Genomic DNA, 27,746 nt, shown 5'->3' with positions numbered 1-27,746 from the left:
CAATTTTCTTTTTAAAACTGGCATTAGACATAAGGTTTGCATTAGAATTTGTACCTCCGAGCAGCATCCCCAGAACAAATATTATCACATAAGTATATAAAGAGTTTTTGGTGGTATAAATAAACCATACAATACAATTTTTTTCCCCCATTAGTGGTCAACCAATAAAAATATGTTGTTAGTATTTTTGAATAACTATCTAAAGGAATGCTTTATTCGGCACCAGCTTTTTTGGGTCAACATCTAAAGATGTTCTTCATTACGATTTTCTTTTAAAAACTGGCATTAGGCATAAGCTTTGCATTCAAATTTGTACCAAAAGCAAACATTATAAACTTCCGAGCAGCATCCCCAGACCAATTATTATCACATAAGTATAGAAATAATTTTTGGTGGTATAAATATGCCATACAATACAATTTTTTCCCCCCATTAGTGGTCAACCAATAAAAATGTGTTGCTAGTATTTGTGAATAGCTATCTAAAAGAATGCTTTTTTCGGCACCAGCTTTTTTGGGTCAACATCTAAAGATGTTCTTCATCACAATTTTCTTGTTAAAACTGGCATTAGGCCTAAGCTTTGCATTAGAATTTGTCCCTCTGAGCAGCGTCCCAAGACCAAATATTATCCCATAAGTATATAAAGAGTTTTTGGTGGTATAAATATATCATACAATACAATTTTTTCCCCCATTAGTGGTCAACCAATAAAAATTTGTTGCTAGTATTTTTGAATAGCTATCTAAAAGAATGCTTTATTCGCGACCAGCTTTTTTGGGTCAACATCTAAAGATGTTCTTCATCACTATTTTCTTTTTAAGACTGGCATTAAGCACAAGCTTTGCATTAGAATTTCTACCTCTGAAAAGCAATTATTATCAACCTCCGAGCAGCGTCCCCAGACCAAATATTATCACATAAGTATATAAATAATTTTTGGTGGTATAAATATATCATACAATACAATATTTTCCCCCATTAGTGGTCAACCAATAAAACATTTTTACTAGTATTTTTGAATAGCTATCTAAAGGAATGCTTTATTCGGCACCAGCTTTTTTGGGTCAACATCTAAAGATGTTCTTCATCACTATTTTCTTTTTAAGACTGGCATTAAGCATAAGCTTTGCATTAGAATTTGTAGCAAAAGCAAACATCATCAACCTCCGAGCAGCGTCCCCAGACCAATTATTATCACATAAGTATATAAATAATTTTTTGGTGGTATAAATATACCATACAATATTTTCCCCCATTAGTGGTCAACCAATAAAAATATGTTGTTAGTATTTTTGAATAGCTATCTAACAGAATGCCTTATTCGGCACCAGCTTTTTTGGGTCAACATCTAAAGATGTTCTTCATCACGATTTTCTTTTAAAAACTGGCATTAAGCACAAGCTTTGCATTAGCATTTGTACCTGTGAAAAGCAAACATTATCAACCTCCGAGTAGCAAACAAACAAGTGCCACCTACAAATGCATGTCATTGGTGGAGAGGGTCCAGCTTGTTGGAGGCTTACAATTATGACCAAGAGTGGGCAAACCCCCCGGAGGCAGGGAGCCATGGTGCGCAACATTTGTGGCTATTTTTAAAGATGGTCAGCAAAGGCTTCCTTTACCTGCTGCAACAGTTCGACCGAATCCAAAAAAATGTCATTATTCTGTTATCTCCATACCTATCGACTATCGATGCCCTCACCTGTTAAGTAGATTTTATCCAGTGTCACTTTTCTAGCACGTATAAACCTCCCAACTTGCTCCAGGTCACCCTGCCGAATGTGATCCAGGAAGACGACTTCGTTTGGAAAACGCACCGTCCGCGCCGACCTCAGGCTCCGCGACCGCCGAGTAGGATACAACTTCATCTTGAGGATGCCGTGATCGGGGGTGGCGGAAGGTGAACTTAGCGCCAGCGCTGTCTGATAGATTGTCTCCACAAAAGCTAGAATTGGGTTTTTTTGGGTACTTCTCCACCGACCGTGGCAAATCTTTTGCCCACTTTTTTTTTTTTAATGTTGTTTTTTAAGGTCCGTCAACCTGAGACACAGATCCGAAGGCTGATGACCATTTCCAAACGAGCAGAAGCGGCACACAAAACCCCCCTTTTTATAGCTCTGCCTTCCTATCTATTTAAGGGACACTCATCTCATCTCACTGTAAGGCAAACGACCGATGCAGACGCCCACTGCAGTTCATGGAAAGGCTCATCTTACCAGGTCAACTGATCGAGAGAGCAGCTGCTACTCAGAGCTTTGCAGGGTCACAAGCAAGAAACAAAAATTGGCTGCAAGTTTGGGGTGGGGGAATGAGCGCTCGCGCGGCGATCCCTGACAAGCCCTGTCGACGACGTGATCAGACAGCTATCTGTCCACACACAGGAGGAGGAAGCTGGGGCACGACTTCACTAAATGGGGGTCAGCCATGCTAGGTCAGGCTGTCTAGCCACGTCCAAAATTATCGGCGACTGCAATAAGGAAGGCTTTAATGCTATAGAAAATGGCTACGCTGATGCCAAGAAAATAGCTCACCCCCCTCCTTTCCCAGAGATACATGGTTTAAATTGCAAGGCAGATTAAGGAAAGAATTAAAAGACTTTAGCACATATGGCTTGAAAGGGGAAGGCAGCGTTACCAAACAAATGGTAAACAGTTTATAGGGAAGATATCCCACAGCAATCCTGCATAAAAAAAATAGGAATAGTATTAAAGTGGAACTATGGGTCAAATAAAAACCAGTCTGTCTCTGGCATTAATACAGCAGTTTTTGTGTTTCCAAGTCATGTTATGGGGGGGGGGGGGGGCAGCGGACACTACAGTAGTGGGGGGGGGAGGGTGTGAAGGGGCAGAAGACACTGCAATGAGGGGAGGGGTTGACAAAAAATGTGTTCTGCATTGAAATCACACAGTAGCGTTGTCACCCTGTGGACATGGGTGTGGGGGGGGGGGGGGGGGGCGGAGGCATAGGACACTGGTTTGCAGGGGTGATGTGAAGGGGGACAGGACACTGTTATGGGGGGGCAGAGGACACTACAGTGGGGTTGATGTGGAGGGGCAGAAATCACTATAGTTGGGGGGGGGGGAATGTAAAGGGGCAGAAGACACAGCAATGGGGGGAGAGGGGAAAGCAAAGGACAGTTTGACAAAAATGTTTGTTCTGCATTGAAATCACACAGTAGCGTTGTCACCCTGTGGACACGTGGGGGAGGGGGGGGCATAGGACACTGCTTTGCGGGGGTGATGTGAAGGGGACAGGACACTGTTATGGGGGGCAGATGACACTACAGTGGGGGGTGATGCGAAGGGGGGCAGAGGACACTACAGTCGGGGTGATGTGATGGGGGCAGAGGACATTACAGTGGGCGAGATGTGAGGAGGGCTGAGGACACTACAGTCAGGGTGATGTGATGGGGGGCAGAGGACACTACAGTGGGCGAGATGTGAGGGGGGCTGAGGACACTACAGTGGGGGTGATGTGAAGGGGGGCAGAGGACACTATAGTGGGGGTGATGTGAAGGGGGGCTGAGGACACTATAGTGGGAGAGATGTGAAGTGGGGCAGAGGACACTACAGTGGGTGGGGGGGGGGGTGATGTGAAGGGGCAGAAGACACTTCAATGAGGGGAGGGGGAAAGCAAAGGACAGGTTGACAAAAATTTTTGTATTGCATTGAAATCACACAGTAGCGTTGTCACCCTGTGGACACATGGGGGGGGGCATACGATACTGCTTTGCGGTGGTGATGTGAAGGGGGACAGGACACTGTTATGGGGGGCAGATGACACTACAGTGGTGGTGATGTGAAGGTGGGCAGATGACACTACAATGGGGATGATGCAAAGGGGGGCAGAGGACAATACTGTGGGCGAGATGTGAGGGAGGCTGAGGACACTACAGTCGGGGTGATGTGAAGGGGGGCAGAGGACACTATAGTGGGAGAGATGTGAAGGGGGGCAGAGGACACTACAGTGGGGGTGGGGGGGTGAAGTGAAGGGGCAGAAGACACTTCAATGAGGGGAGGGGGAAAGAAAAGGACAGGTTGTCAAAATTTTTTGTTCTGCATTGCAATCACACAGTAGCGTTGTCACCCTGTGGACACATGGGGGGGGGGGGCATAGGATACTGCTTTGCGGTGGTGATGTGAAGGGGGACAGGACACTGTTATGGGGGGGGCAGATAACACTACAGTGGGGGTGAAGTGAAGGGGGCTGAGGACACTACAGTGGGAGGGATGTGAAGGGGGCAGAGGACACTACAGTGGGGGGGGGGGGGTGATGTGAAGGGGCAGAAGACACTGCTATGAGGGGGGAGGGGAAAGCAAAGGTCAGGTTGGCATAAATGTTCGTTCTGCAATGAAATCCCACAGTAGCGTTGTCACCCTGTGGACATGGGAGGGTGGGCATAGGACACTGCTTTGCGGGGGTGATGTGAAGGGGGACAGGACACTGTTATGGGGGGTAGAGGACACTACAGTGGGCGAGATGTGAAGGGGGGCTGAGGATACTACAGGGGGGGGGGGGTTGATGTGAAGGGGCAGAAGACACTGCTATGAGGGGGGGAGGGGGAAGCAAAGGACAGGGTGACAAAAATGTTCATTCTGCATTGAAATCCCACAGTAGCATTGTCACCCCGTGGACATGGGGGGGTGGGCCACTGCTTTGTGGGGATGATGTGAAGGGGGGCAGAGGACACTACAGTGGGGGTGATTTGAAGGGGGGCAGAGGACACTACAGTGGGGGTGATGCGAAGGGGGGCAGAGGACACTACTGTGGGCGAGATGTGAGGGGGGCTGAGGACACTACAGTGGGGGGTGAGGTGAAGGGGGGCAGAGGACACTACTGTGGGCGAGATGTGAGGGGGGCTGAGGACACTACAGTGGGGGTGATGTGAAGGGGGGGCAGAGGACACTACAGTGGGGGTGATGTGAAGGGGGGCTGAGGACACTACAGTGGGGGTGATGTGAAGGGGGGCAAAGTACACTACTGTGGGCGAGATGTGAGGGGGGCTGAGGACACTACAGTGGGGGTGATGTGAAGGGGGGGCAGAGGACACTACAGTGGGGGTGATGTGAAGGGGGGCTGAGGACACTACAGTGGGGGTGATGTGAAGGGGGGCTGAGGACACTACAGTGGGGGTGATGTGAAGGGGGGGCTGAGGACACTAAAGTGGGGGTGAAGTGAAGGGGGGCAGAGGACACTATAGTGGGAGAGATGTGAGGGGGCTGAGGACAATACAGTGGGGGTGAAGTGAAGGGAGGCAGAGGACACTATAGTGGGAGAGATGTGAGGGGGCTGAGGACAATACAGTGGGGGTGAAGTGAAGGGAGGCAGAGGACACTATAGTGGGAGAGATGTGAAGAAGGTCAGAGGATCACGACAGTGGGGGGAGGGTGATGTGAAGGGGCAGAACACACTGCTGTGACGGTGGAGGGGTAAGCAAAATGTTCATTCTGCATTGAAATCACACAGTAGCTTTGTGACCCTATGGACACGGGGGGGGGGGGGGCACAGGACACCCCTTTACAGGGGTGATGTGAAGGGTATGCAGAACACTGTTATGGGGGGGGGGGGCTGAGGACTCTACAGTGGGGGTGATGTGAAGGGGGGCTGAGGATACTACAGTGGGGTTGATGTGAAGAGGGTCTGAGGACACTATAGTTGGTGTGATGTGAAGGGGGCAGACAACAGGACACTGCTATAAGGGGGAAGCAAAGGACACTACAGTGGGGGGCAAGACTCTGGTATGTGGAGGAAGAAGACACTACTGTATGGGGGGATGATGTGAAAGAGGGCTGAGGACACTACTATGGGTATGGGTGTGTGTGTTTGTGGTGGGGGGGTCACAGGGCACTATGCTTTGTTTTTATTGGGGGCTTAATATATATTTTATATATATATATTTATTTTTGAAAGGGCAACCCCCCCTTACATCTTTGATTTCCTCCATGTTGTCCTGGTAAATCTCAACCTCTTGCCTATCCCTGCTATATATTTTTTTTTAGCCTGTTGCTAATTGAATTACAAACAGGGTTTCTCCTCCTGGGTTCCTCCAGAGGTTCCTCGAGCAATGAGCAATTTCTTCCTCTCAGATAAGTTCACCATTGATCATTTTACCTATCTGTAAGGGGGGGGGGGATTCTTCCCAATGACCACAAGTGTAAGGAGCATTTTTCCAACTGACCATCACACTAATGTATCATGAGTTGTAGATATGGTCATTTTTAGCAGGGGTTCCCTGAGACCAAAACATTATTTCAAGGGTTCCTCTGTGTTGAAAAGGTTAAGAAACAGTGACCCAGGGGAACAACACTTCCCCCTGCAGACTGACAACACTAAGCCACTTTCTCTTAGCAGTAGCGTTGTCAGCCTCCTATACAAGCTCCTTCATTTGGCTGTTGGCATACCTATCTGATAAACAAAGTCCAGATGGTATATTGAAGCACCACACCTTTGCTAAAAGACCCAGATACTACTTTGTTCCAATAAAGGTCAGGAGTACAATCAGTGGCGGCCGGTGCGTTGGGGGCGCCGCCGCCGCCCCCCCCCCTAATCTACATGCGGGGCACCTGATGCATGGAGTTCAATGGGGCTTTTTTTTTTTTAATCACCTGATTAGAGCCAGAGGCTCTAATAGGCTTCAGCAAAGGGTGGACCCGGGGCGCAGAGCAGTGTGCCCCGAGCCCGTCCATTGTGTGACAATAGCTAATGAAAACTCGCTATTGTCACATGGATCCTCCTCCTGGCCAATCAGGAAGCGGGTCCTCCTCTTTGTAGGGTCAAAATAGAAGAAAAGTAGCTGGAAACCCATTGTAGGCTTCCAGCTGCTGATAAGCTCCCACAGTGCCTGCCAGTTCCAGTAATACCACCTTCCATATTGTTCCACAGTGCCCCTCAACTTCCTATTGTGCCCCTAGCTTGCTGCAGAGCCTCCAACCCCCCATAGCACTTGAAGCCTCTATCAGTTTCCCACATTGCCCCCCCCCCCCCCCTCCAATCCTTGCAGTGCACTTAAATCTCCCACAGTGCCCCTGGAAAGCCCACAGCTCCCTAGAGAGACCTCCAGAAACCTCAGAAACCTTCACAGGGCCACTAAGTCTGCTGAAAAGTCCCCCTAAGCCCTTTCAGAACCCCCATACCCCCAGAGGGACACCCTGAGTCCTCCAGCATTTTATACATATTTTGTATTCTCATACTTTTCTTGTGCAAGTATATATATATATATATATATATACACACACACACAAATGTTTTTATTCTGTTGGGGGCATGGAAGGTTTTGGAAGAATACACAGGGCCCTTGTCTCAATAGAGTTGAGACTTGAATTCAGAAACCAGCAGAAAGTGTTTGGTGATCCAACAAACACCACATATTTCACTTTTCAGAAGTCCAAAAACTTCAGTCTGGCGTCTGATACTCCTCCAGAGACATGTGACCTCTACTTCCATGTCATTCTGCAGTTGCTGAGGTCATTAGTCTCTTACATCTTGTCTAGTCAGGAAACCTTGGTGTAGAGATGGTCAACAAAAAGGTCATTGAAAGAGAAGTACCTTATATGATAAAATTGTTAGATTGCTTCTTACCAAGCTGATTCCATGTTACCAACCATAACAGCCGTTCTACAGATCAGAGACCTTTTTTGTTTTATAAGGATACAGGATTAACAAGCAAAAAATTGGGGGCGCAAACCCTGAACATGTATATCTAAAGCCGGTGCAGCTATGGACCAAGCAACAAGTATATTAAAAAAGAATAGCGCACACATGCAAAATAAATGACTATCAAATATGGAGACAATCCATAAATATAAATGGGGATTTAGTCCCACCAGTTAGAGAGGCTGGATTCACCCCTTTTTTATGGATAGTGTAGGACCCACTGATAATGGGGTACTTTGACGCAGTGGTGGGCTTGAGCACGATATGGCCATATGGTGGGACTAAATCCCCACCATCTCTCCTGAGATCTTCAACCGGGTTCAAGTCTGGGCTATGGCCTGGCCAATCAAGAACGTTCACATAGTTGTCCCATAGCCACTCCTGTGTTATCGTGGCTGTGTGCTTAGGGCCGTTGTCCTGTTGGAAGATGAACCTTCACCCCAGTCGAAGTCCAGAGTGCTCTAGAGCAGGTTTTCATCAAGAACATCTCTGTATATTTCTGCATTCATCTTTCCCTCCATCCTGACTAGTCTCACAGTTCCTCCTGCTGAAAAACATCCCCACAGCATGATGCTGCCACCACCATGCTTCACTGTAGGGATGGTATTGACAAGGTGATGAGTGGTGCCCGGTTTCCTCCAGACATGACGCTTGCCATTCAGGCCAAAGAGTTCAATCTTTATTTCTTCAGACCAGAGAATTTTGTTTCTTATGGTCAGAGTCCTTCAGGTGCCTTTTGGCAAATTCCAGGTGGGCTGTCATGTGCCTTTTCCTAAGTCAGTCTGGCCACTCTACCATACAGGCCTGATTGGTGGAGTGCTGCAGAGATGTTTGTTCTTCTGGAAGGTTCTCCTCTCTCCACAGAGAAATGCTGGAGCTCTGTCAGTGACCATCGGGTTCTTTATCACCTCCCTTACTAAGGGCCTCCTCCCCCTATCGCTCAGTTTGGCCTGGCGCACCACTCTAGAAAGAGTCCTGGTGGTTCTAAACTTTTTCTATTTACAGATGATGGAGGCCACTGTGCTCATTGGGACCTTCTATGCTGCAGGAATTTTTCTGTACCCTTCCCCAGAACTGTGCCTCTATACAATCCTGTCTCCGAGGTCTACAGACAATTCCTTGGACTTCATGGTTTGTGCTCTGACATGCACTGATAACTGTGCGACCTTATATAGGCATGTTCCTTTCCAAATCATGTCCAATCAACTAAATTTACCACGGCTGGACTCAAATCAAGTTGTAGAAACAACTCAAGGATGATCAGTGGAAACAGGATGCACCCAAGCTCAATTTTGAGTCATGTCAAAGGCTGTGAATACTTATGCACAGGCAGTCCCCAGGCTACAAACATCCAACTTTCAAACAGAGGGAAACAGGAAGGGAGGAGAAAACTACCCCTAGCAAAGAAAATTTAAGAGTTCATGGGAAAAGTGTCTCCATTGAAGCTTTATCACTAATCCTCGTTTCCAAAACACCCCAAAAGTTTCAAAATTCAGTTGTCACAGGGACAGAAAGTGAGGTGAAATCTTCTGAACTGGGGTAGACAGAAAAACAAATGTTAGAGGTGTTAACCCTTCACTATGCTATCCAAAAAAAGATTCTTTTGGCTGGAGCTACACTTAAAAAAGTACCTGATCCAACTTACAAATTCGTCTTAACAAACCAACAGTCCCTATCTTGTTTGGAACCTAGGGAGCCCCTGTACATAGGATTTTTTATTTTTAATAAATTTGCAATGATTTCAAACAAACTTTTTATAGTGTCATTATGGGGAATTGCTGTAGAATTGAGGAAAATAATCCATTAAGGAATAAGACTAAAAACATGGAAGAAGCAATGTGAAAACTTTCCAGATACACTGTATATTTTCCAGCATGGTGATCCCTGTTAATTGCTCTCGCTGTTGTGTCTGGGTCAGATCGAATTACTGTGTAGCTCTCAACTGCAGAGCACTAGATTGAGAGACTGGGATGTACTTCTAGTTTCTTCACAGGAAATTTCAGTCCTCAGACTACAGACGGAGCTCATGCACTGACCTGTGCAGTCCCATGCAGCATGCCTCATGTTTGACACAAACAGAAACTTCTGACACAGGAATGGTAAGGTTTACTCTACTATAGAGAGTGTGTAAACAGGGCAACAAATTAAATCATGAAACTACATGTTCACTGAACATCCTTGGCAGGTGACAAACACAAGGTGCAAGTAGGAACATTTACAATACCTTTAACCAGTTCAGGACCAGAAGGATATTCTGCACATTCAAACATAGTGATTGTGACACAAACTTCCATGACTTTAACCAATAGTTTGTGTGAGTTAAATTTTCCAAAACTTTTCCAGGGCTGGAAATTGCCATTTTAAAATTTCATGACTTTTCCAGGTTTTTCATGACCGTACAAACCCCGATTAACACATTCCATACAAATTTCTTATCCCAACAAAAATTGATACTTTGTTCTTTATTCTCTCTAAAAAAAAAAGTAGAGCTGGGCGGTAGGGGATGGAACCAAGGAAGGGTACTCAGAGGTGGGAAGGGGGGGGGGGGTAACCCAAAGTGGGGCATTCCAGCACCTATTGTGAGGGGGGGGAAATAAAGCCCTGTTCACACTGAAGCCCATATGAACTATATCTTCAGTCCCAAACCAGGCTTTCACAAGTCAGAGCAGCTTTAGAGAGCAAATGCACCCATCAATCTCTGCCCGCAGCTCCAGCATCGAACACAGATATCACAAGCTAGTGAAATATACCCTCATCCATTGTGCAAACCAGTACTGTATTAAAGGCTTAACACTATTTTGGTAGAGGACCCAGAACCTCACTACATCCAATCTTTTACAGTACATGGAAATTAAATATCACAAACTGCTGTGTCAGGTTCATGCAGATGTCAATTGAAGTCTCTCTTCCAAGTAGTCCCCCCCCCAAGTCACCAATAGTGCAGAGACTACTTTTGGCAATCAGTGCAGCACCACAAAGGTGGGATGGTGCCATTGTTGGCAAGAAGCTGTGATTTGACCTGTCAAATTGTGCCAAAGTGAGCAGGGGCTAAAGCAAAGTACAGGTAGTCACTCAACTCAGGCTATTAACCCCTTTACAACTACCCAACACATATGAGGTAGTAATAAAGGTCATGCTTTAACACCCACTCATGCATCCTTGGACAGCCAATGTTAAAGGATAAGTTCACCCCAACACTAGAATCCCTGCATCTGTAGACCTCCACAATCTAACACTACCTCTAAAGAAGTCAGTATAACTTTTTGAAGCTGATCCAACCGTCACACTGAGCAGTCAGCTGCACCTTTGCTGTGTAGGTGGGTGCAGAGGACACAAAACAATGGAAGCCCCACAAGTCTATGGGTGACAATTCCCATTCATTTCAAAGCCATTGTCAGCTGTATCCTCTGCAGAGCTTCCACAGCTGGAGATCGGATTGGCTTAAAAAAAGCATATGTATAGCAAATCTCTTCTTTACAGGGCTAAATAGGTTAGTGTTAGATCATGGAGGTCGATAGACGCAGGGATTTTAGTTTTAGGGTGGACTTTTCCTGAGAGCACACCCAGCACAAAAACAGATTGCTTCTGGGCTACAGAGAATAGAGCTAGCTTCCATCATGTGATCACCTATCCTTCCTAACCCAGACATGCTAAAACCGTAAAGAGACACTGAGGTGGTTATAGCAGCCTGCATCTGAAACCTAACAAATTGGCCCTTATGGGTGGAAGCGAGAGAGCCCTCACGGCTTGTAGGGGGGGGTGTGTGGAAGGTAGAGAGCCCTCACGGCTCGTAGGGGGGGGGGGGGGTGTGTGGAAGGTAGAGAGCCCTCACGGCTCGTAGGGGGGGGGGGGGGGTGTGTGGAAGGTAGAGAGCCCTCACGGCTCGTAAGGGGGGGGGGGTGTGGAAGGTAGAGAGCCCTCACGGCTCGTAAGGGGGGGGGTGTGGAAGGGGGGTGTGTGGAGGGTAGAGAGCCCTCACGGCTCGTAAGGGGGGGTGTGTGGAAGGTAGAGAGCCCTCACGGCTCGTAAGGGGGGGGTGTGTGGAAGGTAGAGAGCCCTCACGGCTCGTAAGGGGGGGGTGTGTGGAAGGTAGAGAGCCCTCACGGCTCGTAAGGGGGGGTGTGTGGAAGGTAGAGAGCCCTCACGGCTCGTAAGGGGGGGTGTGTGGAAGGTAGAGAGCCCTCACGGCTCGTAAGGGGGGGTGTGTGGAAGGTAGAGAGCCCTCACGGCTCGTAAGGGGGGGGGTGTGGAAGGTAGAGAGCCCTCACGGCTCGTAAGGGGGGGGGTGTGGAAGGTAGAGAGCCCTCACGGCTCGTAAGGGGGGGGGGTGTGGAAGGTAGAGAGCCCTCACGGCTCGTAAGGGGGGGGTGTGGAAGGTAGAGAGCCCTCACGGCTCGTAAGGGGGGGGTGTGGAAGGTAGAGAGCCCTCACGGCTCGTAAGGGGGGGGTGTGGAAGGTAGAGAGCCCTCACGGCTCGTAAGGGGGGGGTGTGGAAGGTAGAGAGCCCTCACGGCTCGTAAGGGGGGGTGTGGAAGGGGGGTGTGTGGAGGGTAGAGAGCCCTCACGGCTCGTAAGGGGGGGGTGTGGAAGGTAGAGAGCCCTCACGGCTCGTAAGGGGGGGGGGTGTGGAAGGTAGAGAGCCCTCACGGCTCGTAAGGGGGGTGTGTGGAAGGTAGAGAGCCCTCACGGCTCGTAAGGGGGGGGTGTGGAAGGTAGAGAGCCCTCACGGCTCGTAAGGGGGGGGTGTGGAAGGTAGAGAGCCCTCACGGCTCGTAAGGGGGGGGTGTGGAAGGTAGAGAGCCCTCACGGCTCGTAAGGGGGGGGTGTGGAAGGGGGGGTGTGTGGAGGGTAGAGAGCCCTCACGGCTCGTAAGGGGGGGGTGTGGAAGGTAGAGAGCCCTCACGGCTCGTAAGGGGGGGGTGTGGAAGGTAGAGAGCCCTCACGGCTCGTAAGGGGGGGGTGTGGAAGGTAGAGAGCCCTCACGGCTCGTAAGGGGGGGGTGTGGAAGGTAGAGAGCCCTCACGGCTCGTAAGGGGGGGGGGGTGGAGGGGAGAGAGCCCTCACGGCTCGTAAGGGGGGGGGGTGGAGGGGAGAGAGCCCTCACGGCTCGTAAGGGGGGGGGGTGGAGGGGAGAGAGCCCTCACGGCTCGTAAGGGGGGGGGTGGAGGGGAGAGAGCCCTCATGGCCCGTAAGGGGAATCAATGCTGGTGAACACTAGATCCATTCAGGGCAAAGGCAACTTATGACAAAACCAAGGTATGAGCATTTACATTTCCTAAAATTAGAATGTCAAAAAAATAAAAAGAAACCACACTTTATTAAAATTATTTATTCGGCCAACACGTCCCAAATTAAATATGATGGAATGCTTTCAGAATTAAATGTTCAAAGTTGCCAATGTCTTGTGAAAAAAAAAAAACAAAAAAGTGTCATATGTTGCAATCTCAGAGGCTGGGTCCTGACAGGCAGGGACTGAACAAACTGCAATACAGGGCTGTGTCACTGGAGGGACTGCTGTCCATAGGGAGCCATCAGTCCAGGGAGACTGTATTCTGCATGAAATACTGAAAGCCACTGGAGGGCAACATGAAAAGAATGATGCTGGAAAGTTGACGTTCAAGATAGATTACTGCAGGTACAGCTTTTCATTGCATCTAATCTAAGAGTGGCCAAGACAAGGAGGAGATGAGGACAGCCCTTTAAGGACACCAGCCATGCAATGATTCTTTCCATCTAGAGTAAGTCATTCACAATAAAAACATAAAAGACAGGACAACACAATACAGGAAGCAGCAACAAAGTGCCAAAACTTTACATCAGGGCAGATTACTGAAAGTGTTAAAAAAATAATGCATCACAGTGAAACAAAAAAAATGGAAACCATTAACAAAAACCAAACTCCCTTTACCCAAAAAACAAACATGTACAGACTGATGGCATTTTCCCTGGCTGCTTTTCAGAGCTCCAACCGTGTAAAACATTCCCAGACATCATTCCTCCCCCTCCACTCTTAGTGTCTTCTGGCTGTTGCAGTTTAATCTCCATCTTTTATAATTCATCTTTTTTGTGTTGGTCATCATCTTCATCTTCCAATTCGGGCTCATCGGCTTCTTCCAAGTCCTCCAAATCCTATGAGGCAAAGTGCATTTGAGAATTTGTTACCTGGCTGACTATATAAGCTAGTAAAAAAATTTTACCTAATGTAGTTTGTAAAACGCCATAACTTTTGCACAAACCAATTATACGCTTTTTGGGATTTTTTTTTTTACCAAAAATATGTAGAAAACAAACTGGCCTAAACGGATAAAAAAAGAATAAAAACGTTATTGGAATGTTTTATAGCAGAAAGTAAATATGGAGGAGTTTTCAAAATGGTTGTTCTTTGTTTATAGCGCAAAAACTAAGAGCCGGTTCACACTGCCGCGACCTCCAAGTCGCCTCATAAGGGGCGACTTTGCGCGTATTCAGCGCGACTTGTATGATAGACGACTTTGTACTTGGCCAATCAGAATATGATGGTTCTGGGTCATGATCAATCACAAAAAAAGTTCTCAAAAATTGTCGTTTTTGATAGAGAGCCAATTATTGAAAAAAAAAAAAAAAAAAGATCTTTGGATTTAGTGTCTAGGGGGGGGGGGGGGGGGGTCTAAAAAGTGTACAAGTTTCAGCTCTGTAGCATGTCCAGAAAAAAAAAAAAAGATACAATTTATCTTATATTAATAGAGCAGGGTAGTGGCTTCTCTCCACCTGGGCGTTTTTTTTCTGGCATTTATCGGGCATTTTTTGGGCGTCTTTGGAGGCAGGCATGACTTTTTTGGATTTAGTGTCTGGGGGGTCTAAAGTGTACCTGTGAAGTTTCAGCTCTGTAGCATGTCCAGAACCAGAAAAAAAAAGATAATTCATCTCAATTATTCATAGAGCAGGGTAGTGGCTTCTCTCCACCTGGGTGTTTTTTGCTGGCATTTATCGGGAGTCTTTGGAGGCATGCCTGCCTCCAATGACACCCAAAAAATGCCCGATAAATGGCAGCAAAAAAAAAAAAAACGCAAGGTGGAGAGAAGCCAATACCCTGCTCTATTAATAAAAAAACATGCTACAGAGCTGAAACTTCACAGGTACACTTTAGACGCCCCAGACACTAAATCCAAAAAAGTCATGCCTGCCGCCAAAGATGCCCAAAAAATTCCAGCAAAAAAAAAAAAAAAGGCAAGGTGGAGAGAAGCCACTACCCTGCTCTATTAATTATAAGAAAAATTTCTCTTGTTCAGGACCATTTTAATGGAAAGTCGGATCACAAGTCGCTTCAAATAAGATAAAGGAGGCGACTCCTATTGAAGTCTAGGGACAAGTCGGATCACAAGTCGCCTCAAAGTAGTACAGGACCCTTTTCAGAAGTCGGAGCGACTTCAGTAGTGCCAATTAAGACGGCACTCATTAACATTGCTTTTGCTGTCAAGTGACTAGGGGCAACTTGAGGGCACTCAAGTCGCAGCAGTGTGAATGGGCTCCAAAAACCGCAGAAGTGATCAAATGGGGAAAGAAAGCCATTTGTGGGGAAAGAAAGCAAAAAAAAAAAAAAAAAAAAAGGACATCAATTCTATTTCGGTACAGCGTCACACGACCGCGCAACTTTCCGTTAAACAGTGCCGAATCAAATAGCCTGGTCATTAAGGGGATAAAACCTTCTGGGGGTGAAGTGGTTAAAGCCTTACCCATGGAGACATTTGGGTACCACAATTTTATTCCACAGGCATGCGCAGTTTAAGAATGTCATCTACGTAATGTAACCCAATTCTATAACTGGGTATATTTGTACAATTCTTCTTGCTGTATTTCCCTAAAAATATGCATTTGATAAATTATCCAGAGTCAATTTTCCGAAGATACACTGAGCATTTTACAGTATTTCTAGCAAAAATGCTAGAAATGTGCATTTAATGCTTTAATGTGTGCAAAAAATGTCCTGTAGGCAAGTGGGTATGTGGCCTCACCTCATCAGCTCCTGCTCCTTCCTGTCCTCCGCTTTCCAAGAACTTTGTGAAGCCTTCTAGTGTTCGTTCCCCATTATAATCAACCACCTAAAAAAGAAAATAAAGTAAAAAAGGGATACCAATTTTTTTTCCCCATACAAACAGTTATACTTCCCTGCTCAGTGTATTGGTTTTGCATTGGTTTTGCAAAGAGCAGCCAATCCTCTTCTCAGGTCTTTGGTTCTCCTGGCCCCTGCCTCTTGACTAGTGCCCCCACAGTAAGCAGCTTGCTATGGGGGCACCTGAGCTGAGCCACAGCTCCCGTGTCCATCCAGAGGGAGTTGTGGTTCGGCCTGTCTCCTCATTGGCTCACTGACAGCAGTGGAAGCCAATGGTGCAGTCTCAGCCAATGAGAAAGGGGACACAGAGAAAAAAAAACAAACACAAAACCAAAAACGACTTACCTATTCTGCAGCAGATCCCATCCCATCCCATCCAGTCCCAAGTTGGTGTCAGCAGCAGCTTCAGCATGGAGGTGGGTGCAGGAGAGGTATCCGACAACAGAAGCCCCATAGTACATCTATGGGTAACAACTTCCATTCATTGCACAGCAGTTGTCAGACCTCCTGCACACAGCTTCTGCCGCTGGAGAACAGACTGGCTGCAGAACTGGCAAGTAGTGATTTTTGCTTTACAGGGTTAGCGTTGGGTTTTTGCATCTATCTGGTAAAAGAATAAGAGGTGGAGGTCTGGCACACTGGTGAGTGGATCATTCATGCACCTTGGGAATTTTTGCATGCACTATTTGAGGAAGACTAGAATCTATGGATACATGTTCAAATTTGGGGACTCCTTTGCACTACCTTAAAGGACATTTTTGTTTACATACCTTGGTCAGCGATATCCCCATATTATGTGAACTGTATTTATAAAGGGTTGGCACCACTTTTTAGCACTTATGAATACACGCATTGTTTAGGGCAGGCATGTCCAACCTGCGGCAAAGCAGCCCCCAGCCCCCTGACAATTTTTTTTTTGCTGGGAGGAAGGAAGTAAGTCCAGGGCACGGCCACAGAGGAAGCATCCGAGGGGATCATTGACTAGTTGTGTTAAATTGGTGCTGGGGGAGCGCGGCAGAGTTTTATTACTTATATACTATAGTTGAGGTATATATTTTATATGCAGCCTGGGAAAATTTCTCTACACTCAATGTGGCCCAGAGAAGCCAAAAGGTTGGACACCCATGGTTTAGGGCAAGCCCTACCACATTTAAAAATAAAATTGTGCCTATAGTCCCACTAAGAGGGTTTTCCAAAAATAATGTGAAAAGTGTACACTAGCAAAAGCCCGCCCAGGGGGCCCACAGCAGAATTTAGTTTTACTTTCGGCAAATCCACTGCAAATATTTCACCTGAAGAGCCTGCCAGTATAACACTTCCCCCCTATTGCAGGCCGACAAAGCCACAGCATGGCCCCTTTAGATGTTGGGCTGCCAATCAGATTAGCAGGAAGCACACAGACTAGGTAGGCAACCTAAAGGTCAACTAAGGGAGTAATGTGGCAGGCTGCCAATACTGTCACTTACCATTGTCAGCCTGCAACAGGAGTGTTATGGGCAAATATCAGCAAGAATGCTGGGATTAGATCAAAGTGCAAAAAAAAAAAAAAGCCAAGATTGCTTTGAAAAGGTTGTAGAGATGTTACAGGTTGGCCCAGTTTGTCAAAGTGGGCAGGCATATTCCAGAAGGACAGCAGCTTAGCCAACGTGGCGATTAAGGGAAACTGCAATCAAAAGCCTTTCAAAGACAAAGAAGTCACATGCAAGTATACCTGAGAACGAGAGATGAGCAACACTGGGACACTTTCTAGGTAGAAACTAGGTCATCTAATTTGCAAGTGAAAAGAAAAACTAGTGCAGACATGGAGACAAGCATTCGGTTAATTATCATTTACCTTTTTATCTGCTCCAGCTGGGAAGAATTTCAAGGTGGGGAAGCTGTGGATCTTAACCGTTTCAATTTCATTTGCTGTGGAGTCCATCTTGGCAACGACAATGCTTTCATGGTCCTTGAACTTCTCTCCCAGTTGGTCCCAGATTGGTGCCAGCTGCTTGCAGTGAAAGCACCATGGAGCATCTAAAAAAAAACACAAAATACACCAAGAATTCACAAGCTGACACTACACTGAATCATACAACCAGAAAGAGACCAAAATGTACTTACAGAACTCTATGAACACATCTTTGTTCTCATCAAAGGCCACTTCCTCAAAGTTCTTTCCTACAAGTACTTTAACTGGGTTCTTGTCCCAGTCTTCAGGCACATCCTGGCTCATCAGGTGAGGCTAATAGAGAAAATGGAATGAGGTCATGTTATGACTGGTTAAGCCCCGTACAATCAGAATATTGTATAAAATTCTGCAGCAATCATGATAATCCCGATTGTTAGTACACCGCTTTCATATGCAATTTTCCAAAGGTTGTAGGTTATCAGAACCGCACAATCAGTACAGCTTTCTTCCAAACACCACAACAAATATGTCACTTAATTTTTATTCTGAAGTACAAGAATCTTACTTTAGTAACCTAGTTTCAACATGGAAATTTGCATGAAAACCAAAATCATTTATCAGTAAATGAATGTGTGATCACGCTGCCTTAATACTAAAGGTAAGGGGATAACTGAAGATGGGACAATAAATGAATATATAATATGTAAACCTATTATAAGAGAAGTGTGAATGCAAAATACATCCTTGAATATACAAAGTCTAATATGAATAGTAAAAATTATAAATTCTGTATTGCACGAAGATAACCTCAGGGTTTCAACAATTTCTAACTCGTGCTCCTTTCACCAGGTGAAGTGCAAGCTCACCTTCCATTTATAGACCACAAAAAAAAAAAAGCAGATCCGACCAAACTGATGTCCAGGTTCCTTTAAGACTGATGGGATTCCTTCTACAAAATGGCTCCACACAGCTCACAAGTAGGTCAGGCAAAAATAGTGCAGTACCCAGGTTTTTAAGCCCTTAACCCCTTCATAAGATAAAGGCATGTGCGTTGGTGGCGTAACTGTAGCGCTTGAGCCTGGCAGGATGATCATACAATGGATAATGAGATGCTGGATATCAAATAATTGTGAGTGAATTTTATGAAGTGGGTTCTGTGCGGTTTGTTAAGCTTTACCTGGGTACTGCACTATTGGAGGCTGTGTTTATTGCGTATGAGCCGAGGAGCCATTTTGGAGAAGGAATCCCATCGGTCTTAGGCTCCTTTCACACAGTTAAGTCCGTCAAACGGACTCAGCAGGGGGGGGAAATCGAGCCGCCGATCCCCCACCGAGCTGGAGAATGACAGCTGTTCTCCGCACTGTGTGCGGAGACACAGCTGTCACAGCCCCATAGATCTCTATGGGGGAATCGGATGAGAACGGACCGTCGGTCCGTTCTCATCCGATCCGCTGGACGGATGGAAAATAGGGTTTCCATCCGTCCAGATTTGACGGATCGGATGTCAGCAGACATGTCTCCGCTGCCATCCGATGCCCCATAGAGATGCATGGGGGGGGACCGTTCAGATCCGCCAAAAAAACGGAAAGGCGGATCTGAACGGTCCGCCTGTGTGAAAGGGGCCTTAAAGAGGTAGTAAACCACTAGAAAAGCCTGCAACAGCATAATGGGCTAGTATGCATTGCATACTAGCCCATTATGAAATATTTGCCTTAGAACGAAGTCGCAGAGGCGCCCAGTCACTGCTGATGAAGCAGACATGTTCCCTCTGCATTTCTTCCAGGTTTGTGGGCCTGAGAGCCTCCCTGTGTGCATCTATTGACAGGGTGGCTTGGCCCTGTCCCAGAACTTGATAGCAGTGGAAGCCATTGGCTACTGCCAATCTACCAAGAGCCAGTGCTTTCATACACATGGGGCATTGAGGGGATACATTAAAGGTAAAAATCCTCCACTCTTCCTTTAACCACTTGCCTCCCAAACATTCTGACACTTCTCTCCTACATATAAAAAAAACTTTGCTAGAAAATTATGCAGGACCCCCGGGGGGGAATAAAATGGGAGTGGCTGCAACCTGTCACATTCTTTGCACAGCAATTTTTCAAACGTGATGGGGGGGGGGGTTGGGGGGAATGTTAAAAGTTGCCCCATCTGGCCCTCTGTCCGCTCTGGTAAACTTCTGCCGCCGGCGGATCATTCTCCCATCTCAACGATTGCATGGGTGAGACCAGAGACGCACTGGAGGGCTGCTGCGCACGCATCTCTCCCCTCCCACCACCAGTAAAAATAAGCAAGCAACAGAACAGCCGCTATGATTGTTTACTGTGCAGGAAATTTCAGGCATTCAGATATCACGATTTCAAGTCCCCAATGTCATGACGTGACCCTGGGTGAAGTGGTTAAAGGTCAACAGGCCACATAGCACTAAGAACTTTGCCAAAATCATGGGCTTTAAGTTTTAACTGGTCAAAATCTTCTCTGCAAATTTTATAATCAGTCATGTCCAAAGTTCTCACTTCATCCCTTTATTGCTGTAAAACCACCACAATGAAAACCTTCCTGGACCAGCTACAGTTTTAGTCAACTCCTTACCTTGACTTTGCCGTCCAGGAAGCTTTCACAGAACTCGGTGATCTTCTCAGCAGACAGATCATCACTTGGTGGCTTGTATTTGGTCATTTCCTCCTCCAAAGTAATGAGTCTGACAGCTGGGCATTCTTCCTTCTTCAGACCAAAGAACTCCAAGATGCGCTGGTTGTCTGAGTGGTCGCTGTCAATGAAGATGAACAGAATCTAGGCAGAAAAAAACCCCAGATTTAGAATAGGTAGAGTTAGTCTACTTTTTTAGAACACAAGCGGGTAGGTTGCGACAAAAAAAATATTTAGCAAGCAAACCTGCAAGAGACGCTGCCTCCCTGCCCATGATTCATGTGCAACTTCCCTGAGCCTCACTGCCTCCCTACCCATGGTTCAGGTGTACCTTCCCTGAGCCACACTGCCTCCCCTACCCATGGTTCAGGTGTACCTTCCCTGAGCCACACTGCCTCCCCTACCCATGGTTCAGGTGTACCTTCCCTGAGCCACACTGCCTCCCCTACCCATGGTTCAGGTGTACCTTCCCTGAGCCACACTGCCTCCCCTACCCATGGTTCAGGTGTACCTTCCCTGAGCCACACTGCCTCCCCTACCCATGGTTCAGGTGTACCTTCCCTGAGCCACACTGCCTCCACTACCCATGGTTCAGGTGTACCTTCCCTGAGCCACACTGCCTCCCCTACCCATGGTTCAGGTGTACCTTCCCTGAGCCACACTGCCTCCCCTACCCATGGTTCAGGTGTACCTTCCCTGAGCCACACTGCCTCCCCTACCCATGGTTCAGGTGTACCTTCCCTGAGCCACACTGCCATTCTTATACACCCTTACACCTTGTAACCTGGAGCTCTGGGGGAACCTAGTTGCTTCTAGGTTTTTAACACTTTGCATGTGCTCTAATTGAATACTCCCATCACCACATCATAGCCTTCCTACACCTCCCCACTGCTAACTGGGAAAGGGAAGTTCTGCAAAAACAAAGGCAAGCAGACAATTTTTGCTCCCTCTAAAAAGTCCAGTGTTTATCGACTCCAGTCCTCAGGACACACTAACAGGCTAGGTTTGCAAGAAAACTGAAATACAGGTGATATTTGCTGCTCCGTGATTGCAGTATTCTAGTCTGCATCTCCCCAAGGTAATAAAAATCTGGCCCGTTTGTGTGCCGAGGACCGGAGTTGAGAAACACTGATATAAACTAAGAAAAACCAAGCACAAGTCTGGATTTTCATAAGCTTACTGTGCAAACCAATTACCTCAATCACACTCCTTAGCTGCTGTTTTAAACAGTAGGCAGAGCGCTATTTGTAGAGAAAGTAGCATCCGTCTCCATATAAAGTTTTCCCCACTTCCTGTGAAGCATCAGGACAGAAGGAATTAGTAGAGATGAAGTGTCCTATTGCCTATGTTCGCTGATCTACAGAATGTATCCAACTGTGCCCTGTAGAATCAAAAGTCCAAAAATTGTCCCCCTTATCACAAAAAGCACAACTTCAAACTTCTGAAATAACCTCATTTACTGGAGATTACAAATACGTTCTAGCACCCAAAAGAATGTTCTGACCACCAGTGGCGGCTGGTGCGTTGGGGGGTGTCACCCCAGCTATCCATGCATCCAGCCCCCTAATCTGCATGCGGGGCGCCGGACACATGGAGTTCAATGGGGCTTTTTTAGTCAGCCGATTAGAGCCAGAGGCTCCAATAGGCTTCAGCAAAGGGTGGACCAGGGGCACAGAGCAGTGCACCCCGAGCCCACCCATTGTGTGACAATAGCAAATGAAAATTCACTATTGTCACACGGATCCTCCTCCTGGCCAATCAGGAAGCGGGTCCGATACGCGCTTCCTGATTGGCCAAAAGGCAAACCCCATCCCATTGGCACGCTGTTGACTGTGCATTGAAAGGGGGCACGCGCTGGCATCCCTGTGCATTGAAAGGGGGCGTGCTATGCCTTAATTACTGAAGGCCCCTTTCACACTTGTGACCTCAAAGTCACGCAATTTTTTGCCGCAAAGCAATGCCTATTTTTCTGTTTGCGCCCCCCCAAAAATTGAGCACCAGCCGCCACTGCTGACCACTGTCATGAAGACCCAATTTCCCCCACAAAGTCATCACTCACCTTTCCCTTGAAGCCTGTGGCTGCTTTCTTGAAGTTATCCAGCTTGTCTTTGAAGTCGGAGGCACTTTTTGGCAGGAATAAAAGAATGTGCGTCTTCATCTCCCCACCAAAGATCTTTGGTGCTGTCTGGAAAAAGCAGAGAGTTAGGCATGGACCCCCATTTATCACTGAAGTACAACCACCACCCTTCTCACTTTTCTTCCAAGGCAAGTTTAAAAATGCCCCTGGTAAGCTCAAGCTGTGAACTTTGTATTTTTTTACAGCCAGTTTTCAAAGATTAAAAATTCTATAGGGCTCTGAAGGTGCAAGCAATGTTACACCTTGATAAGCAACTCAAAACAACCTCATCTTTAAAATTACCAAAATTTGAGTATTGCATCTGCACTAAAAATTCATGTCTTTTCCTGAACACGTGTGTTATCCAGGTAACAGGTACAATAGTGGCAAAATATTTGCACAATTGCCACCATTTTATTTTACAGTGCATCTGCATGTACTTTTTTTTGGGGGGGGGGGGGGTAAAAGTATTTTATACCAATTAAAAAAAATGCATTTAAGGCAAGGGTCTCAAACTGTGGGCCTCCAGCTGCTGTAGAACTACAGCTCTCATGTGGCATTGCAAGGCTGACCGTTACAAGAATGGCTCCCACAGGCAGAGGCATGATGGGACTTAAACTAGCACCCCTCCAGCTGTTGCGCAACTTAGAGACCCCCGATTTAGGGGCTTTCAGATCAATGATTGATGCAGCATAGCATCTACAGTATTTTACACAATCTACTTTCCTAGGAGGGTACTCACTAGGAGCCTTATGGGCACTTGCAGTCAAAAGACTGCAGATCTTTACGAGGCCATCTGAATACCAAATGCAAAAGCATGAACCCCGCCATTAAGCACACATGGGACTCAGATCTGCTATTAGCAGGGTGCTTTGGAATCAGAGCCAAAGTGTCCAAAATTTTGCAATACAAACACCCCCTAAAGCCCTGTACACGTGGGCCAAATGTCAGGCGACACCGGCCTGTATGTATGGCAGCCTGTCGGGCTGGCTTCTGTGGGATGAGCATGCTGGAAAACCAGCATGCCGACTGGCTATTGATCAGCTATCAGTTGAGAGTGCTGACCGGAGTGTCTGACGGGGGGAGCAGTGTCCCTTACCAAACATGAAACCGCAGGTGAGATCTCTATGTCAGAGTGTTCCTACAGAGGCTCCAATTGCAGCCCCTGGGTTGAATGAAAAAACTAGTGGTGTATACCAGGCTTAAGACTTACCTGCTCAGTGAATTCAACGACCAAAGGCAGCTGATTGGATTTTACAAAGTTAAGTACTTCTTCCTTTGTTGCTTCCCCTTCATAAACATTCTTGCCTTCGTCAAACTAAAAACAAAAAAACCACAAGTTAGCACTTACAATCAAGTCTGTTTAAGGGTTCAAGGATTAAGGGTCAGCAGGGAGCATTGATAGTTTCAAAAAAAAAAAAAAATTAGATGGGCACCTTAAAGACAACATATAGGGGGGTATACAATGGACAACATACAGGGGGGTATACAATGGACAACATACAGGGGGGTATACAATGTACGGTTAACAGCAAACACACACACACAAATTGGTTGAACTGGATGGACTGAGGTCTTTCAACCTCACTAACTATGGGAACATTACTTCAGACCGATTAGCATCCTCCCTAAAAAAAAAACCTGACTTTACAACCCCTGTAAGCTGTAATGGATGCAGCTTTATAGCAGTTTTGCAATTTACAATCAACACTAGCAAGGCAAAAGCTCAGCAATTATGAGATGCCTTCAATATGGAATTAAGCTTTGTCTGTTTACTTTAGAAAACCGTAATTACATGTTAATTTGCCCTGGAGAGTACAAGCATGACTGAGATCATACGCTCCTTTTAAACCATGGATTAAAAGGAGTTCAGTTTTCTGTAAACAGCAGCAGAAACCAGCCCTATAGGCAGGCCGTGAGCAGAGTCCTATAGACCAGGACCGCTCCCCTCCTATATAGACCAGGACCGCTCCCCTCCTATATAGACCAGGACCGCTCCCCTCCTATATAGACCAGGACCGCTCCCCTCCTATATAGACCAGGACCGCTCCCCTCCTATATAGACCAGGACCGCTCCCCTCCTATATAGACCAGGACCGCTCCCCTCCTATATAGACCAGGACCGCTCCCCTCCTATATAGACCAGGACCGCTCCCCTCCTATATAGACCAGGACCGCTCCCCTCCTATATAGACCAGGACCAGATTTCCAAAAAGGTTCCTGGAAGTCAGTACAAGCCAGACATGACCCCAGTAGAACACATGCATGGACGTGTAATTCGATTTACACATTCAAAGCTGCTGAAGAATCAGGAAGTGCTGGACAATAGAGTGATCGTTTCAAAAAGGATCCTGTTCTCTTAAAGCATGAATGACCGCACAGTGTTTTGCTGAAGTCCTTACCTTCTTGAAGAGAACAATGCCATCCTTTCCAACTTCATATTTGGAGAAGGCAGAGTCACTGGAAGTGATACCAAACTGAAGGTCATCTACTGCATCTGCGGCCTGCAGGAATGCCTTTGCCAGCTCCGACTCCAAATCCTGTTGAAAACAAAACATTTTTAGAGACTTAACCAGTTTGTTAATTAACAGACCATGTAAATGACTGCTGAGGCGCATAGGCCCAGAAACAAAGTTAAAGTAATAACCCAACACCCCCTTGTCCCTTCCCCATATAAAAAGTTGTACTGTGAGCACTCTTAGTCATTAACATAACTTCCAAAAAGGAGTAAGGGGGGGAATGGTCTGTCCTTACCATCAGTGCCCGACAGCCTACCCCCAATTTACAAACAATGGCGCAACTCGTTACTGGAACTTTAGCGCTGGCAAGGTCAAAACCGACAGGAAAGCTGGGAATGACCGAACAGAGCAGGGGTAGGGGGGCGAGGGAGGGAGGGAGGTGGTTAGCTCTTCACCGCGATTCTCCTTAAAAAGACCTAGAATTCCCCATAACCAAGGCTCCATCCAATCCTTTTGGCCCATATAGCCTCCTGCTTGATCCCAACTCATGGCCATGCCCCCATCAGTCAAGGCTCCCTTTCCCTACAGGGGTCAAGAGGCCTTACATGTCCTCACAAAACCTTGCAGGTGAAGGCAATCATATCCCAAGGAAACGTAAAGAAAGATCAAAGTGCCAGCAAGAAAGCATTTCTGCAAGCCTGGAATCAGTTGGGGGGAATATTCCCTCCATTGTGCAGTCTTTGTGTAAAGGTTTAGTTTCACCCTCCCTAGGTTCCAGCTGCATTTGCCTTTGAGGGCGATGAGCTGTCAGTGCCCATGCAGCAGTCAGCAGATTTTACATTTCCTGCTCTTTGCAATGCTTTCAGGGAAGAGACGTGCATAGGTTCACCTTTTTCCTTTAAATTTTAAAGTGTTCAACTTTCCAGAAACAAAGTGCTCCTTTGCAAAACACTAACTACTACTCTCCTGGCGACCCCTTTAATCGCTGCAGTACTCAAAAAACACTGGCTAAAAATTCAGCACAAGTGAGCCAATGGCCACCCTGACAGATTCCCTTAGAACAGTCACCAAAAGGTGTATGATGGAAAAGCCGCAAGATGGAAGGATGGAAAAGCCGCAAGGATGGAAAAGCCGAAGGATGGAAAAGCCGAAGGATGGAAAAGCCGAAGGATGGAAAAGCCGAAGGATGGAAAAGCCGAAGGATGGAAAAGCCGAAGGATGGAAAAGCCGAAGGATGGAAAAGCCGAAGGATGGAAAAGCCGAAGGATGGAAAAGCCGAAGGATGGAAAAGCCGAAGGATGGAAAAGCCGAAGGATGGAAAAGCCGAAGGATGGAAAAGCCGAAGGATGGAAAAGCCGAAGGATGGAAAAGCCGAAGGATGGAAAAGCCGAAGGATGGAAAAGCCGAAGGATGGAAAAGCCGAAGGATGGAAAAGCCGAAGGATGGAAAAGCCGCAGGATGGAAGAGCCGCAGGATGGAAGAGCCGCAGGATGGAAGAGCCGCAGGATGGAAGAGCCGCAGGATGGAAGAGCCGCAGGATGGAAGAGCCGCAGGATGGAAGAGCCGCAGGATGGAAGAGCCGCAGGATGGAAGAGCCGCAGGATGGAAGAGCCGCAGGATGGAAGAGCCGCAGGATGGAAGAGCCGCAGGATGGAAGAGCCGCAGGATGGAAGAGCCGCAGGATGGAAGAGCCGCAGGATGGAAGAGCCGTTTAGGCTGCTTGTATAAAAGGTGTGAAAAGGAAAGCAACTCCCTTGTTTTACCAAAGGATGCTTTATTCCAAGACCTAGCACACTTAGGGCTAAAGTTCACTGAAGCCTGCTAGCAGCTTGTTTAAAGCGACAGCCTGTAAAAAAAGACATATCTAAACGTTTCAGTGCCAATTCACTTATGCGCAAGATAAAATGTGAACCACCCACCCATGCTCTGTAGTACAAAGTGTTAAGGTCAGGGGAGTTAATGCAATGCTAGCCCATTCAAAATGAACCAGCTTCCCCCAACCATGCAAAACCCTAACATTGTGTTAACCCAACAGTCTGAAGGAGCCCTTAAAAAACAGTGGTTCTCAACGCAGTCCTCGGGAGACCCACCAACAGGCCAGGTTTGCAAGATAAATAAATTACATCACAGGGGATATCATTTGCTGCTCAGTGATTGCAGTTTTCTAGTCTGCATCTCCCCAAGGTAATACTTAAAATCTGGCCTGTTAGTGGGCCCTGAGGACCGGAGTTGAGAACCACTGCCTTAAAAGTAGTATGGGTTGCTCTTGTTGATTTATACTTGCCTAGGTGGATGCAGTATCAGTACACCCTGGTGCCTCTACACTGAAAGCCAAGAGATCAAACATCGCCAATTGCTCAGTTCTCACAGCTCCGTGAGCAGAGAGCTGGTGACAGTCGGCAGTGCTCTGCCCCTTTGGCCTCTCCACCACTTCAGTGTGCTCCAGTGAGCAGTTTAGCCCCCCCAGCACCGCCGAGGGGGTGGAGAGGCCAGTTTAGCCCCCCCAGCACCGCCGAGGGGGTGGAGAGGCCAGTTTAGCCCCCCCAGCACCGCCGAGGGGGTGGAGAGGCCAGTTTAGCCCCCCCAGCACCGCCGAGGGGGTGGAGAGGCCAGTTTAGCCCCCCCAGCACCGCCGAGGGGGTGGAGAGGCCAGTTTAGCCCCCCCAGCACCGCCGAGGGGGTGGAGAGGCCAGTTTAGCCCCCCCAGCACCGCCGAGGGGGTGGAGAGGCCAGTTTAGCCCCCCCCAGCACCGCCGAGGGGGTGGAGAGGCCAGTTTAGCCCCCCCAGCACCGCCGAGGGGGTGGAGAGGCCAGTTTAGCCCCCCCAGCACCGCCGAGGGGGTGGAGAGGCCAGTTTAGCCCCCCCAGCACCGCCGAGGGGGTGGAGAGGCC

The 27,746-nt window shown here is 47.3% G+C and overlaps 2 protein-coding genes across 2 annotated transcripts in view; both read right to left on the bottom strand.

The window, feature by feature from the left end:
• PPP1R27 (protein phosphatase 1 regulatory subunit 27) overlaps positions 1-2,224 on the bottom strand; it is a 41,782-nt gene extending 39,558 nt beyond the window's left edge. Inside the window, exon 1 of the mRNA XM_082271370.1 lies at positions 1,703-2,224. Coding sequence (XP_082127496.1) covers positions 1,703-1,868 — 166 coding nt within the window. The 5' untranslated portion in view covers positions 1,869-2,224. The remainder of the gene's footprint in view (positions 1-1,702) is intronic.
• Positions 2,225-12,967: 10,743 nt separating this feature from the next.
• The window catches only part of P4HB (prolyl 4-hydroxylase subunit beta), a 39,371-nt gene continuing 24,592 nt past the window's right edge, over positions 12,968-27,746 (bottom strand). Inside the window, exons 4-11 of the mRNA XM_082271789.1 lie at positions 24,798-24,935; positions 23,609-23,713; positions 22,339-22,464; positions 20,223-20,423; positions 17,846-17,966; positions 17,577-17,758; positions 15,645-15,731; positions 12,968-13,782 (exon numbers count right to left, since the gene is read on the bottom strand). Coding sequence (XP_082127915.1) covers positions 13,702-13,782; positions 15,645-15,731; positions 17,577-17,758; positions 17,846-17,966; positions 20,223-20,423; positions 22,339-22,464; positions 23,609-23,713; positions 24,798-24,935 — 1,041 coding nt within the window. The 3' untranslated portion in view covers positions 12,968-13,701. The remainder of the gene's footprint in view (positions 13,783-15,644; positions 15,732-17,576; positions 17,759-17,845; positions 17,967-20,222; positions 20,424-22,338; positions 22,465-23,608; positions 23,714-24,797; positions 24,936-27,746) is intronic.

The sequence above is a fragment of the Pelophylax lessonae genome (assembly GCF_965119305.1).
Source record: "Pelophylax lessonae genome assembly, chromosome: 11".
NCBI classification, from domain to species: domain Eukaryota; kingdom Metazoa; phylum Chordata; class Amphibia; order Anura; family Ranidae; genus Pelophylax; species Pelophylax lessonae.
This window is presented reverse-complemented; position numbering and strand designations above follow the sequence as displayed.